Source organism: Rhinoderma darwinii, chromosome 4 (assembly GCF_050947455.1).
Source record: "Rhinoderma darwinii isolate aRhiDar2 chromosome 4, aRhiDar2.hap1, whole genome shotgun sequence".
In the NCBI taxonomy this organism is placed as follows: Eukaryota; Metazoa; Chordata; class Amphibia; order Anura; family Rhinodermatidae; genus Rhinoderma; species Rhinoderma darwinii.
This window is the reverse complement of record NC_134690.1, coordinates 265,938,449-265,954,179: the sequence shown is the minus strand read 5'-3', so window position 1 is coordinate 265,954,179 and position 15,731 is coordinate 265,938,449. Positions and strand designations below refer to the sequence as shown.

Genomic DNA, 15,731 nt, shown 5'->3' with positions numbered 1-15,731 from the left:
GTCACTTCTCCTGTAGCGGAATCCCCGGCCATAGAGTCGGGGATTCCGCTGCAGAAGTGAGTGACTTCGCTGTGTCCATATAGGGACAGTGTAGTCACGCACTTCTCCTGTAGCGGAATCCCCAATCCCCGGCCGGGGATTAGGGATTCCGACTCCTACAGCGAGCAATAAAAGACCCTCCTCCTCCTCCTCACATGCACTCTGCACTGTGAGGAGGAGAGAGAGTGCGCGAGCGACGGTAGACCCAGCCATCACTCGGGACACATTCCGGTGATGGCCGTGTATTACCCGGCCCCATAGACTTCTATGGGAGCCGGGCGGCCGGGCACCCGGCCGAAAATAGAGCATGTCCTATCTTTTGACGGCCGGTTTTCCCGGCCGTCAAAAAATCGGTCGTGTGAATAGCCCCATTAGGGGTCTATTATTCCTAATGCAGCCGGGTGCCGGCCGATTTATGAACGGCCGGCACCCGGCCGGGAAACCCTGTCGTGTGAATCCCACCTAAATCTGGTATTTGATCAACTAGAAACAATAATCCGACACTAGTTTGGAAACCTACAAGCAGAATACTAATCAGAGAAAACTATTTAGGAAATTCCTTTAATTCAAAAATAGTTATAGTTGTAGATTTTGTGCGAACATTGTATCAGGTCCTATTGAGGCCAGATTAAGGAAATTATACAGTATTATGACTTGGCTCTGGTAAAAATACTAACTTAACAACACGTTGTGCAAACCCCAAGTGTAAATTCAGGACAAAACTTTATACGACTGCCGTATTAAGTGTTTTTACGGCGGCCACAGGATAGTTCTTCTGAAGCGCCACCTTCTCACGGTGACACTTCAGAAGTGGTTAACCTCAAATTGAGGCGCTCTGCTCCTGAAGCCCAGGTTGCTGCTAACAGCCTCTGGCTTCAGGGCAACGATCGGAGAGCAATAGCAGTGGTCTCCCATCATCTGAGCCCGTTTAACCATTCAGATGCGGCCGTCTAACAGATGCCTGTCAGTTTTACACGGACAAGCACAATATAATGCAATACACAAGTATTGCAGGGTATTTTAAAAGCGATCAAATGATCACATAGTGTAAAGCCCCTAGTGGGACTAAAAAAAAAAACAAACTTTTTTTCCCTCTTACTAATATCTTTATTATGAAGAAAGTAAAGTAAAAAAAATGACACATATTTAGTATCGTCGCATCCGTAACGATCCCAACTATAAAAAAATTACATTATTTAACCTGCACGGTAAACGTTGTAATAAATAAAATAAAAAACAATGCCAGAATTTTTGTTTTCTGTTCATCGTGCCTTCAAATTTTTGTGGGTAAAAAGCGATTAAAAATTTGTATGTATTTCAAAATGGTACTAATAAAAATGACAAGTCGTCTCGCAAAACAAAAGCCCATACAGCTATGTTAGCAGAAAAAAAAAAAGTTATTGCTCTTAAAATATGGTGGGAAAAAGTTTTTTTTACTGTGTAAAACTAGTAATACATTTAAAAAAAATAAAAATAAAAAATATGGTATCGCCGCAATCAAAATAACCCACAAAATAAAATTATTTTATTTATTCCACATGGTAAACGGCATAAATTTAAGACGCAAACAAGTATGGTGAACTTTTAGTTTTTTTTTTCCCATTTCCCCACTAAAAAAGTTAATAAAAGTTGAATAAATTATATGTACCTCAAAATGCTGTTATTAAAAAAACTGTCCCGCAAAAGAAAGTCCTTATAAAGCTACACTACCGTTCAAAAGTTTGGGGTCACCCAGACAATTTTGTGTTTTCCATGAAAACTCACACTTATATTTATCAAATGAGTTGCAAAATGACTAGAAAATATAGTCAAGACATTGACAAGGTTAGAAATAATGATTTTTATTTGAAATAATAATTTTATCCTTCAAACTTTGCTTTAGTCAAAGAATGCTCCATTTGCAGCAATTACAGCACTGCAGACCTTTGGCATTCTACCTGTTAATTTGCTCAGGTAATCGGGAGAAATTTCACCCCATGCTTCCAGAAGGCCCTCCCACAAGTTGGATTGGCTTGATGGGCACTTATTGCGTACCATACGGTCAAGCTGCTCCCACAACTGCTCTATGGGGTTGAGATCTGGTGACTGCGCTGGCCACTCCATTACAGATAGAATACCAGCTGCCTGCTTCTTCCCTAAATAGTTCTTGCATAATTTGGAGGTGTGCTTTGGGTCATTGTCCTGTTGTAGGATGAAATTGGCTCCAATCATGCGCTGTCCACAGGGTATGGCATGGCGTTGCAAAATGGAGTGATAGCCTTCCTTATTGAAAATCCCTTTTACCTTGTACAAATCTCCGACTTTACCAGCACCAAAGCAACCACAGGCCATCACATTACCTCCACCATGCTTAACAGATGGCATCAGGCACTCTACCAGCATCTTTTCAGTTGTTCTGCGTCTCACAAATGTTCTTCTGTGTGATCCAAACACCTCAAACTTCGATTCGTCTGTCCATAACACTTTTTTCCAATCTTCCTCTGTCCAATGTCTGTGTGCTTTTGCCCATATTAATCTTTTCCTTTTATTAGCCAGTCTCAGATATGGCTTTTTCTTTGCCACTCTGCCCTGAAGGCCAGCATCCCGGAGTCGCCTCTTCACTGTAGACGTTGACACTGGCGTTTTGCGGGTACTATTTAATGAAGCTGCCAGTTGAGTACCTGTGAGGCGTCTATTTCTCAAACTAGAGACTCTAATGTACTTGTCTTGTTGCTCAGTTTTCCAGCGGGGCCTCCCACTTCTCTTTCTACTCTGGTTAGAGCCTGTTTGTGCTGTCCTCTGAAGGGAGTAGTACACACCGTTGTAGGAAATCTTCAGTTTCTTGGCAATTTCTCGCATGGAATAGCCTTCATTTCTAACAACAAGAATAGACTGTCGAGTTTCACATGAAAGCTCGCTTTTCCTAGCCATTTTGAGAGTTTAATCCAACACACAAATGTAATGCTCCAGATTCTCAACTAGCTCAAAGGAAGGTCAGTTTTATAGCTCCTCTAAACAGCAAAACTATTTACAGCGGTGCTAACATAATTGCACGAGGGTTTTCAAGTGTTTTCTAATTATCCATTAGCCTTCTAACACAGTTAGCAAACACAATGTACCATTAGAACACTGGAGTGATGGTTGCTGGAAATGGGCCTCTATACACCTATGTAGATATTGCATTAAAAAACAGACGTTTGCAGCTAGAATAGTCATTTAGCACATTAACAATGTATAGAGTGTATTTCTGATTAATTTAATGTTATCTTCATTGAAAAAACTGTGCTTTTCTTTCAAAAATAAGGACATTTCTAAGTGACCCTAAACTTTTGAACGGTAGTGTATGTCGACAGAAAAATTATAGCTCTTTGAATGAGATGATGGAAAAACTGAGTGAGCGCGCTTCACACAATGCGGGTGTCGTCTGTATGTTACAGCTGACATTTCACAGTTCAGAGCGGGACCGCACTCGAGCGCAATCCCGCTCGTTCAACCCGTTAAATGCCGCGGTCAATAGCGACAGCGGCATTTAAATCGTTAGAAAGAGTAGCTCATCGCATCCCCCGCAATGCAATTGTGGCGATGGTTGCTATGGCAGCCTGGGGGCCTAATGAAGGCCCCCAGGTCTGCCATCTTTGTGCTCCTATTAAGCCCTGCCTCTGGTAGGGCTTAATAGAAGCCTGTCAGAAAGAAGATATACTGCAATACGTTAGTATTGCAGTATATAGTGCAAGCAATCCTACAATCGCTGGTTAAAGTCCCCTAGGGGGACTAATAAAAAAAAAAAATTAAAACATTTGTAAAATAAAAAAAAATATTAAAAAGTTCAAAAAAAAAACCTCTTCCCATTTTCCCCCTAAAGCACTGTAAAAAAAAAAAAAAACTAAACATAATTGGTACCACCGCTTCCGTAAAAGCCTGAACTATTACAATATATCATTATTTAACCTGCACGGTATACACCGTAAAAAAAAAAAAAAAAAGCAAACTCCAGAATCGCTATTTTATGGTTACCTCATCTCCCACAACTAAATGGAATAAAAAGTTCTACAAACCTTTTATGAACCCAAAAATGGTAGCATTAAAAACGACAGCTCATCCCGCAAAAAATAAGCCCTCATACCACTTCATCGACGAAAAAAGAAACATTTTTATGGCTCTCAGAGTTCGGTGACACAAAATATATTTATTTTTTTTTACACTTAGTTTTTTTCCTTGTAAAAGTATTAAAACTTAGAAAAAAACTATATATATTTGGTATTATCGTAATCGTATTGACCCACAGAATACAGTTAACAGGTTGCTTTAATTGCACAGTGAATTCCGTAAAAACTAAGTGCAAAAAACAATGGAGGAATCACATTTTTTTTCATTTTCTACACCACAAATAACTTTTTCCTGTTTCCTAGTACAGTATATGGCACAATAAATGGCGCTACGAAAAACCAACTGATCCCGCAAAAATCAAACTTTTATAGGACAATACCAACGGAAAAATGCAAAAGTTATGGCTTTTGGAAAGTGGGGAGGAAAAAATGAAAATGAAAATCTGAACATTGTTCACGACGGGAAGGGGTTAATATAACTTCAAGATTAAGGGGTTAAGCTATCACATGTTTTTTGTAAATAAAATATGCTTTAAAATATCTTTTCAACAGTATAAATGAAAGATTCAACTGACCTCTGCTTGAAAGTACAGGACTAATTGTAGTTCGCCCACCAAGCGAAGAATGTCTTTGATTTATTACAGATTTAAGTTTCTCTTGAAATATCTTATCATCTAGAGAAGAAGAGAGAGAAAGAGGAAAAGTTGAATTTTGGAATGATGAAAAGTAAAATAAACAGATACTCAATATCCTACGTGAAAATGTGATGACCTCAAGGAGTTTCCTATCAGGACCCCTCAGCTTTTAACAGGGAAAACACCCGGACGATTTGTTTCCTACATAAGAAAAGCAATAGGGCTGAAAAAGTCAAACTCTGGACTTAGCAGAAGTTTAAATAAATAATTATTTCTATGAAACTATACGCCAGTTGCTCAGCTCCCCCTGCTCTGTAGCATGCTGCATGCAGACAGAATATGTTTTACATAAGATTTGCATCATTGGTCTTGCTGCAGAAGGAAACAGAGAGGACTCTGAAAGTATATGGCCCTATAAAAGAAATAATAATAATTGAAATATAATAAACAAGTAGCTAATGGCGCAAAGAAGTTATGCAATATATGCACTAAACTTAAGTTACTGCATACTGGACAAACCACCGTTATACGTAAAACGTAAATATAGCAGAATGATTTAAAAAGGGACATTGATTCAGACAAATTGTACCATTGTATGTCTGTATTTGGACAATTTAATTAACATATGTTGTGTCTTTTTATATGAGCTGCAGTGTTCCCCATAAAGGTGCGCGGCCGCGCACCTTCCACAATCCGCCCGCTCAAACTTTAAAGCCCACACACTGTTACGGGCGAAAGCAGTGGCGTCGCTAGCACCGGAGAGGGCTCCGGTGCCATCGACAGCCACAGTGACTTGTATGTGAATCCTCAGGATGCACATACAAATGAATACTATAGGCTGCAGGTCATATTAGGCCTGCAGCCTATAAGGCGCTAGGAGTCGCGCAGGCTGGGCTGATGACGTCACATCATCACGCCGGTCTGCGCATATGTCCCGCCGGAGAGGCAGTGTAGCCTGTAACGGGGCAAGGTAAGTACAACCTTACTTTTTTTTTTTAAGGAGCTGTGTGGCAGTATATACAAGGGGAGAGGGGGCTGTGTAGTGCTCTATACAAGGGAAGGAGGGGGGCTGTGTAGCGCTATTACAAGGGGAGGAGGGGGCTGTGCAGCGCTATATACAAGGGGAGGGGGGCTGTGCAGCGCTATATCCAAAGGGAAAGGGGGCTGTGCAACTCCTTATACAAGGGGAGGGGGGATATGGCGCTATTTACAAGGGGAGGGGGGGGACCGCCGTGCGGCGCGACCTGCAGAGGGGGGGGGGGGAACCGGCGTGCGGCGCTACCTGCAGAGGGGGGGGGGGAACCGGCGTGCGGCGCTACCTGCAGAGGGGGGGGGGGAACCGGCGTGCGGCGCTACCTGCAGAGGGGGGGGGGGGAACCGGCGTGCGGCGCTACCTGCAGAGGGGGGGGGGGGAACCGGCGTGCGGCGCTACCTGCAGAGGGGGAGGAGAACCGGCGTGCGGCGCTACCTGCAGAGGGGAAGCGGCGCGCGGCGCTACCTGCAGAGGGGAAGCGGCGCGCGGCGCTACCTGCAGAGGGGAAGCGGCGCGCGGCGCTACCTGCAGAGGGGAAGCGGCGCGCGGCGCTACCTGCAGAGGGGAAGCGGCGCGCGGCGCTACCTGCAGAGGGGAAGCGGCGCGCGGCGCTACCTGCAGAGGGGAAGCGGCGTGCGGCGCTACCTGCAGAGGGGAAGCGGCGTGCGGCGCTACCTGCAGAGGGGAAGCGGCGTGCGGCGCTACCTGCAGAGGGGAAGCGGCGTGCGGCGCTACCTGCAGAGGGGAAGCGGCGTGCTGCGCTACCTGCAGAGGGGAAGCGGCGTGCGGCGCTACCTGCAGAGGGGAAGCGGCGTGCGGCGCTACCTGCAGAGGGGAAGCGGCGTGCGGCGCTACCTGCAGAGGGGAAGCGGCGTGCGGCGCTACCTGCAGAGGGGAAGCGGGGTGCGGCGCTACCTGCAGAGGGGAAGCGACGTGCGGCGCTACCTGCAGAGGGGAAGCGGCGTGCGGCGCTACCTGCAGAGGGGAAGCGGCGTGCGGCGCTACCTGCAGAGGGGAAGCGGCGTGCGCCGCTACCTGCAGGGGGAAGCGGCGTGCGCCGCTACCTGCAGGGGGAAGCGGCGTGCGCCGCTACCTGCAGGGGGAAGCGGCGTGCGGCGCTACCTGCAGGGGGAAGCGGCGCGCGGCGCTACCTGCAGAGGGGAAGCGGCGCGCGGCGCTACCTGCAGAGGGGAAGCGGCGCGCGGCGCTACCTGCAGAGGGGAAGCGGCGCGCGGCGCTACCTGCAGAGGGGAAGCGGCGCGCGGCGCTACCTGCAGAGGGGAAGCGGCGTGCGGCGCTACCTGCAGAGGGGAAGCGGCGTGCGGCGCTACCTGCAGAGGGGAAGCGGCGTGCGGCGCTACCTGCAGAGGGGAAGCGGCGTGCGGCGCTACCTGCAGAGGGGAAGCGGCGTGCGGCGCTACCTGCAGAGGGGAAGCGGCGTGCGGCGCTACCTGCAGAGGGGAAGCGGCGTGCGGCGCTACCTGCAGAGGGGAAGCGGCGTGCGGCGCTACCTGCAGAGGGGAAGCGGCGTGCGGCGCTACCTGCAGAGGGGAAGCGGCGTGCGGCGCTACCTGCAGAGGGGAAGCGGCGTGCGGCGCTACCTGCAGAGGGGAAGCGGCGTGCGGCGCTACCTGCAGAGGGGAAGCGGCGTGCGGCGCTACCTGCAGAGGGGAAGCGGCGTGCGGCGCTACCTGCAGAGGGGAAGCGGCGTGCGCCGCTACCTGCAGGGGGAAGCGGCGTGCGCCGCTACCTGCAGGGGGAAGCGGCGTGCGGCGCTACCTGCAGGGGGAAGCGGCGTGCGGCGCTACCTGCAGGGAGAAGCGGCGTGCGGCGCTACCTGCATGGGGGAAGCGGCATGCGGCGCTACCTACAGGGGGAAGCGGTGTGCGGTGCAACTTCTTCTCTTATTTAGTCGCTATATTAGCGTTTACTGGGGCTATTACTTTTGGTAATCAAATTGCCCATCATTGATGGATACTTGCCCTGCAAGACTTAGATGGAACAGGTTACGGTGCCTTCGCATGTATCAAACAGGAGATCAGTTCCCTCCACCATACAAAAAAATAAAAAAGCATGCTGCATCGGTACAGCAGAATCAAATGTTTTGCCAGTGGTTCCCATTTGGTGGGATGTTAAAACCAATGGCTATATGACCCACCTGACAGGAACATAGAATCATATAAAGGACCAAAGGGTGTGTGGCAAACAGCAAGAGGTAAAACCAGAAAATGTAAAAGGAAAAGGAGGATGCAAAAAAACTTTTATGCAAAGGATGGTGCAAAATAAAGCTGCTGCCAGCTAGACAAAATTGACCAAAACCTGGAGAATTAACTACAGTAACTGATTGTATCAAATATTTATCATACAGTCTTGGCAACATCTATAGTACATTTATGGTGGTGGCGATATGTATTTAGTGCCAAAAGCCATAAAGGCACAGGGATGGGGCGGGCACAGTAGCGGTGCCTGTGCAATCCGCAACATGTGTCAGCTGTATATTACAGTTTGTGGCATCTAAATGGCCAGACAGAGAATATGGGGCTCTGTCACCCGAATGGCTCGATAGTGGGCTGCAGATGGGTAGCCATTGCAGCCGAGTGCCTAAAGAAAAACCTCAGGTCTGCCACAGTGCATGCCTAATAGACGGCTTGTGAGGCAAAATACATTGCAATGCAGCGGTACTAAAAAAAAAAAAAAAAAAAAAAAAAAGAGAAAAAAGTTAATTAAAATGTTCAGAAATTAAAAATAAAAAGATTTGGTATTTTGCACTCCAAAAAATTCTTCATAAATTCATTGGAAGACACAGCATCATGCATATAGGCCCTTGCCACTAGAAGGCTGATACTAGGTAGGAAAAGTCTTGGCTCTGAGAGAACAGTCCCGAAAGAAAAAAAAATAAATCAACCAATAACCAGAACAAAAAGGTCCCGGGGCTGGAAAACAAAAGTAAGCGGAATCCCATGGGACATCCTAAAGTAGTCCTGGAAGGTGGGGGAAAAAAAAAATACAAAAAACAACAGTCATGCGTCCCACCTAACACACAGCTGCCTGCAGCACCTTGCGACACAGACTGACATCAGAGGATGCCTAAAATGGATCTGGTAGAACTTTGTGATGGTGTCCATGAAGCCCAGATCACAGCCTTGCAAACCTGAGCGAATAAAGCTTGGTACCCCACTGCCCAGGAGGCACCAACAGTCCACATGGAATAAGCAGTAACACGAAGAGGAAGAACTTTACCTTTTGACATAAAATTCCAAAATCACAGACCAGTCCAAAGAGCAATGGTGGCTTTGGACGCCGCCAACCCCTTACTCTTTAAAAAGAACAAAAAAGTGTTGGAGCTTCTAAATGACGCTTATCCAGCCAGATAGATGCCGACTGCTCTGGCCACATTAAGAGCAGAGCCAGCTGCCTCCTATGAGTTGGGAGGGAGGAAAAAGGAAGGAAGTGCTATCTTATTGATGTGGAAGGTAGAGACCATTTTGGGGAAAAAGACGGGACAGGATAGTACACCACTTTATTCTTCTGGATGATCAGAAAAGGAGACTTGCAGGACGGAGCAGCCAGTTCTGAAACCCATCTGATGGAACTAATGGCCACAAGGAAAGCAACTTTCCAGGACAGTCGTAGCAAAATTTCCAGTAAGGGTTCGAAGGTAGAGGAATAAAGAGCACCCAGAACCAGGTTAAGATCACAGGGTTTAGTGGGATGTCGTAAGCAAGGAGCACCATGAGCCATTCCTTGCAGAAAAGATTTTACCATAGAGCAAAAGGAGAGAGCAGAGACCTGATCCTTAACATTAGTTAAGCCAAGTGCTTGATCAAGATCCAATTGCAGGAAGGACAGAATCCTAGGTGTAGAACATACCATGGTATGGAAACTGCACTGTTCACACCAAAAGAAAAAGTATTCCGCATACGGTGGTAAACTTTGGCTGATTGACGTTTCCTGGCATTTAACATTGTTTGGATGAATGTATCTCAAGATCTTGGTCTCAACAGCCACACCATCTAATGAATCTGAGGTAAAGTGGGGTGGGACAGCAAACCTTGGGAAATGAGGTTGGGTCATAGAAGAAGATGCCAAGGTGCATCTGCAAATTGGTTGACTATTTCGGTGTACCAGGCCCAGAGAGTCCATGGTGGAGCAGCCAGGATTGTGGAAACTCCATTCACCTCGATCCTCTTGAGGACTCTGCACAGTATCTGAATCGAAGGGGAGGGGTACAGAAGAGAACCCTTTCAAAGGAGATGCCCTCTCTGCTGCAATGGCCGTGGGGTTCCGTGTCCTGTCCAAGAAGGCTGGGACCTTGTGGTTGAAACGGGACACGAAGAGACCCCCGTCTGGAGTGTCTCACCTCTGGCAAATCTGAAGGAATATTTCCAATTTTCCTCTCCTGGCATGTGTACCACGGACAGAGATGGCACGTAATTCTCTGCCCAGTGGCGCCCTGCTCTTGGTGCTGTCTTGATGGTTTAAATAGGTGACCGCTGTGAAGTTGTCGGTCTGGACCCTGTGGTGACCATGGAAAAGTGGAGTCCAATGGGAGAGTGCCAGGAAGATGGCTCTCAATATGAGAAGGTTGATCTATAAGGTTGTTTCTTCTGGCAACCAAGTGCCCTGAACTGTGTGGAGGCCAAAATCTGATCCCCACCCAGATAGGATAGCATTCATCAAAATAACAAGCCATTGGATGGGAGAAAGGACTGTCACTGAAGAATGGCTGGCAAAGTCTCCCACAAAGTAAATCCTTACTAACCCCAGAGGGCCTGAAAATTGTCCTAGTGCCTGAGAATTGTTCTCTGAAGGGACCTTGTGTGGAACTGCACGTAGGGGGCGGCCTCCAAGGTCGATACCATCCCGCCCAGCACTCGCATACAGAATCGGATAGAAGAGGGTGTTTTTCTGTGAAAAATTGTATACCAGTGTCGTAGTGCACTGCCGTGGAGAGACGCTATAGCACGAAAACTGTGCTAACCGGCAATTAACATTAACAAATTGTGACCCATGAGGACGCACCCCGATCTAGGTTGGGTGCAGAAATGCGTAGGGTACACCTACTTATCTTTGTTGGTTGTCAATGAATAGCTAGGAGAACAGCGATAATACGCTCTCCTGACACCCTTTATCATTTGATCAATACGCCTAAGCCTGTGAAAGGAAACTAGCTACAATGCCCATGTTTTAAGTAAATATAATAACAGAATTTTAATAGTTTTATGTGACCAACCAGAAACAAACCGTGTGGTATCTAAATGAGAGGCTGAAGGGGCACTAATCTGGGCTGCCATTTGGGATAGAAAGTGCTTCAAAGTGTGGCAGGGTCTGGAAAGGTCCTCTAGAGCCTGGGACAAGTACCTTACTCAGTCAGGCGGTGCCACATCCTGAGAGGGGGGGGGGGATATCCTGGGAGGTTCTGGATTGCAGGAACTGTGGGCAAAATGCGTTAGGCTGGCTGCAGGCGTACTTATTACATTCACCACAGGCATAGTATGTTGCCATGCCCATCTGCCTGATGGAGATCGCAATAAGGGCCAGGGAGATATCCATACCCTACGAAGTCTTTGGTGGAACACAGGGTCACCTCTTCAGTAACCTCTCAGGCTGGCATCCCACCCCCTGTGGATGCAGTGAATGGTGGTGCGGGAAGCGAAGTGCAAAGTACTGCCTGGTTTCCCGGTACCCACAGGGGGTTGACCAGGCTGGCAGTTACCCTGAAGTTGTGGATGTGTTCCCCCAATGATAAGAACAAGAAAAAAAAAATTCCCCTTATAAAGTACTTGAATAAATATTTTTAAAAATACACCCAATCAATTGTTATTCATCCCCCATAGTAAACGGCATTAAAAAAAAAACAGCAAAAAAATATGCCGGAATATTGTTTTTTTATTGTTCATCCCCCATAAAAGGAATACAAGTTAATAAGTCTTATGTATTCCTATGAAAACTACTACTCGTCTCGCAAAAAAACAAGCCCTCATAAAGCTATGACGATGGTAAAAAAAACACAACATAATAAATGATGGATCTTGGAATGTGCAACATTTTTTTTTTTTTAAAGTGTTTTTATTGTGCAAAAGTAGTATAACATAAATAAAACTGAATAAATTTAGTATCGCCGTAATAGTAACGACTCACATAATAAAGTTAACGTGTCATTTATGCTACATGGTGAATAGCGTAAAAATGAAACCCAAAAAACAATGGCAGAAATGTTTGGTTTTTTTCCCATTTCCATACTCCATTAATATGACCGGGCCTGAAAAGACCTTAATGACCAGCTCAATTTTTCTGTTTTTGCCTCTATGCGTTTCAGCAGCCATAACTTTTTTATTTTTTCATTGACGTGGCTGTATGAGGCCTTGTCACAGTTTGGGGGTAAAAAAAATTTTTTTTACAGCGTGAATATAGGAAAAAGCGATTCTCTGAATAGTTTTTTTGGTTTATTTTTTATCCCGTTCACGTTTCACGCTAAATAACCCATTAGATTAATTCTTCAGGTTATTACGGTCGTGTAGATACCTAATATGCGTAGGTTTTTTGTTTTTATTTAGTGTAGGGGCAATAAAATGTATTTAATGCAAAATAAAGACTCTTTTTGGGACTTTTTTTATTTATTTATTTGTTTTGTTACTTTTATCCCATCAAGGGATAACTTTATTTTTTACTTGTAATGTATTAGCATACTTCTGTACGCTAATACATTACACTGTGTCACTATGACACAGGCTGCTGATCGGGCAGCACATAGTGTGCCCGAACAGCAGGCACACGGAACAGACAGCCCTGGGGTCCTTTGTAGGTCCCCAGGGCTGACTGCAGAGGGATTCCCCATTGTTTGATTGCATCACTGGAATCCCGGTGATGCGATCAAAGAGGGGAATTCCCTTTGATCATGCCGCGGTCACGGACCGCGGTAATCAAAGGGTTACACAGCTGGGGTCCGAATGTTTGCCGACCCCAGCTGTGTTCAGGAGGCTGCTCTAAGATCAGGAGCTGTTAGTAACAGCTCCTGCTTAGAGGATGAGCGCTCACACGAGCGCTCATCAGCCTGATCTGCAGCGACGCCAAAAGACGTCTCTGTAGATTAAGCACCCGCACCACCTGACGTCAAAAGACAGTGGGCGGTCGGGAAGGTGTTAAAAAATACAACTCGCCCCACAAAAAATAAAGCCGCGTCCTTAGCGGGGTAAAACAGTTTTGGTAAAATAATCTTATTAAAAGGTAAAATGAGAAAACCCACAAAAAAGTAATATTAAATAAATCCTGTGAAAAGTTGCTATATTGAACATAGATAGCCTATTTTATTTGTCACATAGAATTAAGCAAGTTGTTATCGAACAGTGAATCTATCTGGAAAAAATGGCATCTTACCTATGTGTAAAGAAAAGAAAAAATTATTTGGGTTATGACAAACAAAGGTGTTTGTTGGTGGATGGACTGCCAATAGAAAACTGAAGATTAATTTGAGTAGGTCCAACTCCGGAGGTGATCCAAGTACTTCTTCAATAATTTTTATATATGATCCGCAAACCTCTGGAGGGATAGAGGTTATGTAGCCTTCCCTGTGTTCCTGATGTAAATAACACATTAAGAAGGAAAATCATTAACATATAATTGTTTAAGGTTGAGAACACATGGAGCGGCAGCCGCATGCGACTGAGACCACGAACACATGTGGTGGCGAATGGCCGCACCATTTATCTGTTAATCATGCAGCCATTCGCCACCAAGTAGGGGCATGTTTTCGGCAGCGTGCAGCGCCGTACGTTCTCACCCTAAAGCATGCTTTGTAAGCGAATAATTACTCACTAATTAAAAAATATATGTATGAAGTACTGGAAACTGGAAGTCTGGGGAAGCGACCCAACTCTAAACTACTTACTTTTAAATTAATGTACCAAGTATGGTGGAAAACCAGGGAAATGTATAAAGTCTGGACAATGATACTATGTCAGATATTACTCAAATTTGGGGGAATATCATTTAAAATGTAAAATAATAAAATCTAATATATATATATATATATATATATATTAATGAACATATCTATTGAATGAAAAGGGAAATATCCAAATATGTCATCAGTTCCTGATCGGTGGGGTACGACTGCCAGGTCTGGCAGAATATACAGGCTGAAGTCAATCGCTGCAGCTCCTTCACAGTTTCTTCCTGCACAGTGGCGCTCTTGTCCGTCCACTGTGCAGTGTACTGCAGAGGTCAAACCCACACTGACCATAATGTTCAGGCATATCCTGGCGATATGCTATAACATTATAAGATGGGAATACCATTTGATGGTATCTTAATCTTTGTTCGAGGTCTATAAAAGAACTTAAAGTTATACGATTTTCCAATATACTTTCTGTATGAATACCTCACTATTTTCAAGATCTCTGCTTGCTGCAAGCAAAGATCTTGAAAACCACGAGGAATTCATATAGAAGGTATCTTTGATAATTGTATAATTTTTATACAATATTAACCATTATACGAAGAATAAAGTTTACTTGGTCAATCACCTTTTACATAACACATATTGCTGCAGAAACAGGTGAAAATGAGAAAAGCTGCCAGGTACACTGCCTAAGTACGTCTTATTATAATACATTGTATGTGTTCCCCTAAATTAAATAAACCAATAGGCCCCTGACAGTGAGAGTTAGGCCCCCTTCAGATCACGTTGCTGCCCTACATTCATCGTGTAGGTTGGGAAAGCTCCCGTCGTACATGACAAACGTGTCTATAAGCCTCCATTAGCCTGGCAGAGGCCATAAGAGTATACTTTTAACCCTTGCCGGGCTGGTTTAAGTCAGTATATCTTTAGATGATGAATGGAATAGCATAGTACACTATTCCATCCTGAGGGATCATGCAAAAAAAAACAAAAAATAAAAAAACGTACACCGCTCAATATATGTTTTTAAGATGGCAAACCATGAATGAAAGATTGGCATTTGTCACAGTTGTAGGTTAAACGTATATGTTGGGACGCTCCAGAGACGTAACTGTCCATATATGGACACTTATGTTACTGGAGCAAAAAAGACAATCCCCCCTGTTCTCACTAGCATTGAAGAGTTCCATTTCCCTTCCAGTTTTTGGAACCATAAACAGGAATGGATTGTAAAAGTAGCAGCAGAAAACATGGACAACCCTTTTATTTAGGAATATCTTTTTAAATGCAAGAGAAAAACAAATCTATGCAAAGCTAAAGGGAAAAAGTCTAAATTATTAAACAAACAATTTCTAATGTAGTTTCAGAAAATATAATTTGTTTTCATTGAGGAGCCAACAACATCCTAGCTATACTTTGAGACTGGAGCCCAGCAAAAATGTTTATAGTTTTAGCTTAAAAAGTAACATACCTGAAGAACCTGACAAGCAAGAAGGAAGTGATGCACCACCCTGGCTTTTAATAACTGCTTTATATTAAAAACTTTGTGAGGATGGGTATCTCTGATTAACATTTCCAGTGAGGCCATTAAAGTTTCCCAGACGCCAACCTTAAAAAAAGAAAGAAAAAAAAGTAACACCTGTAATGATAAACAAGTCACAATCAATCCCCTAAAAGGGGTTGTCCCAGAATTGACAATTATCACTTATCAACAGGATTGGTGATAAATGTATGATTGTTGGGGGCCAAACCAATCACGAGAACAGTGGTACAAAACCACCAAATCCTACTCACTACACCCCATGCAGTGAGGAAGAGCTTGAATAGAGCGGCAGTCGAGCTTGCAATAGCCGCTCCATTCAATGCCTATTGGACTGACAGAAATAGCCAAGCGCTGTACTCAGCTGTTTCCGTCACTCCCATAGACTTTGAATAGAGTGGCAGGGCACATGCTCAACTGCTGCTCCATTCAATATCCTCCTCATTGCGGTTAAGCAGTGATGAGGAACAGGGGGCTCAAGACACCGTTCTCGTGATCG

At 45.0% G+C, this 15,731-nt stretch overlaps 1 protein-coding gene across 4 annotated transcripts in view; it reads right to left on the bottom strand.

Annotated features, from left to right (window-relative positions):
- LYST (lysosomal trafficking regulator) overlaps positions 1-15,731 on the bottom strand; it is a 342,444-nt gene that overhangs the window by 173,370 nt on the left and 153,343 nt on the right. For all 4 annotated transcript variants that reach the window (XM_075862446.1, XM_075862448.1, XM_075862447.1 and 1 more), the window contains exons 20-22: positions 15,164-15,301; positions 13,170-13,368; positions 4,700-4,798 (exon numbers count right to left, since the gene is read on the bottom strand). In XM_075862446.1, the coding sequence (XP_075718561.1) occupies positions 4,700-4,798; positions 13,170-13,368; positions 15,164-15,301 (436 nt within the window). The remainder of the gene's footprint in view (positions 1-4,699; positions 4,799-13,169; positions 13,369-15,163; positions 15,302-15,731) is intronic.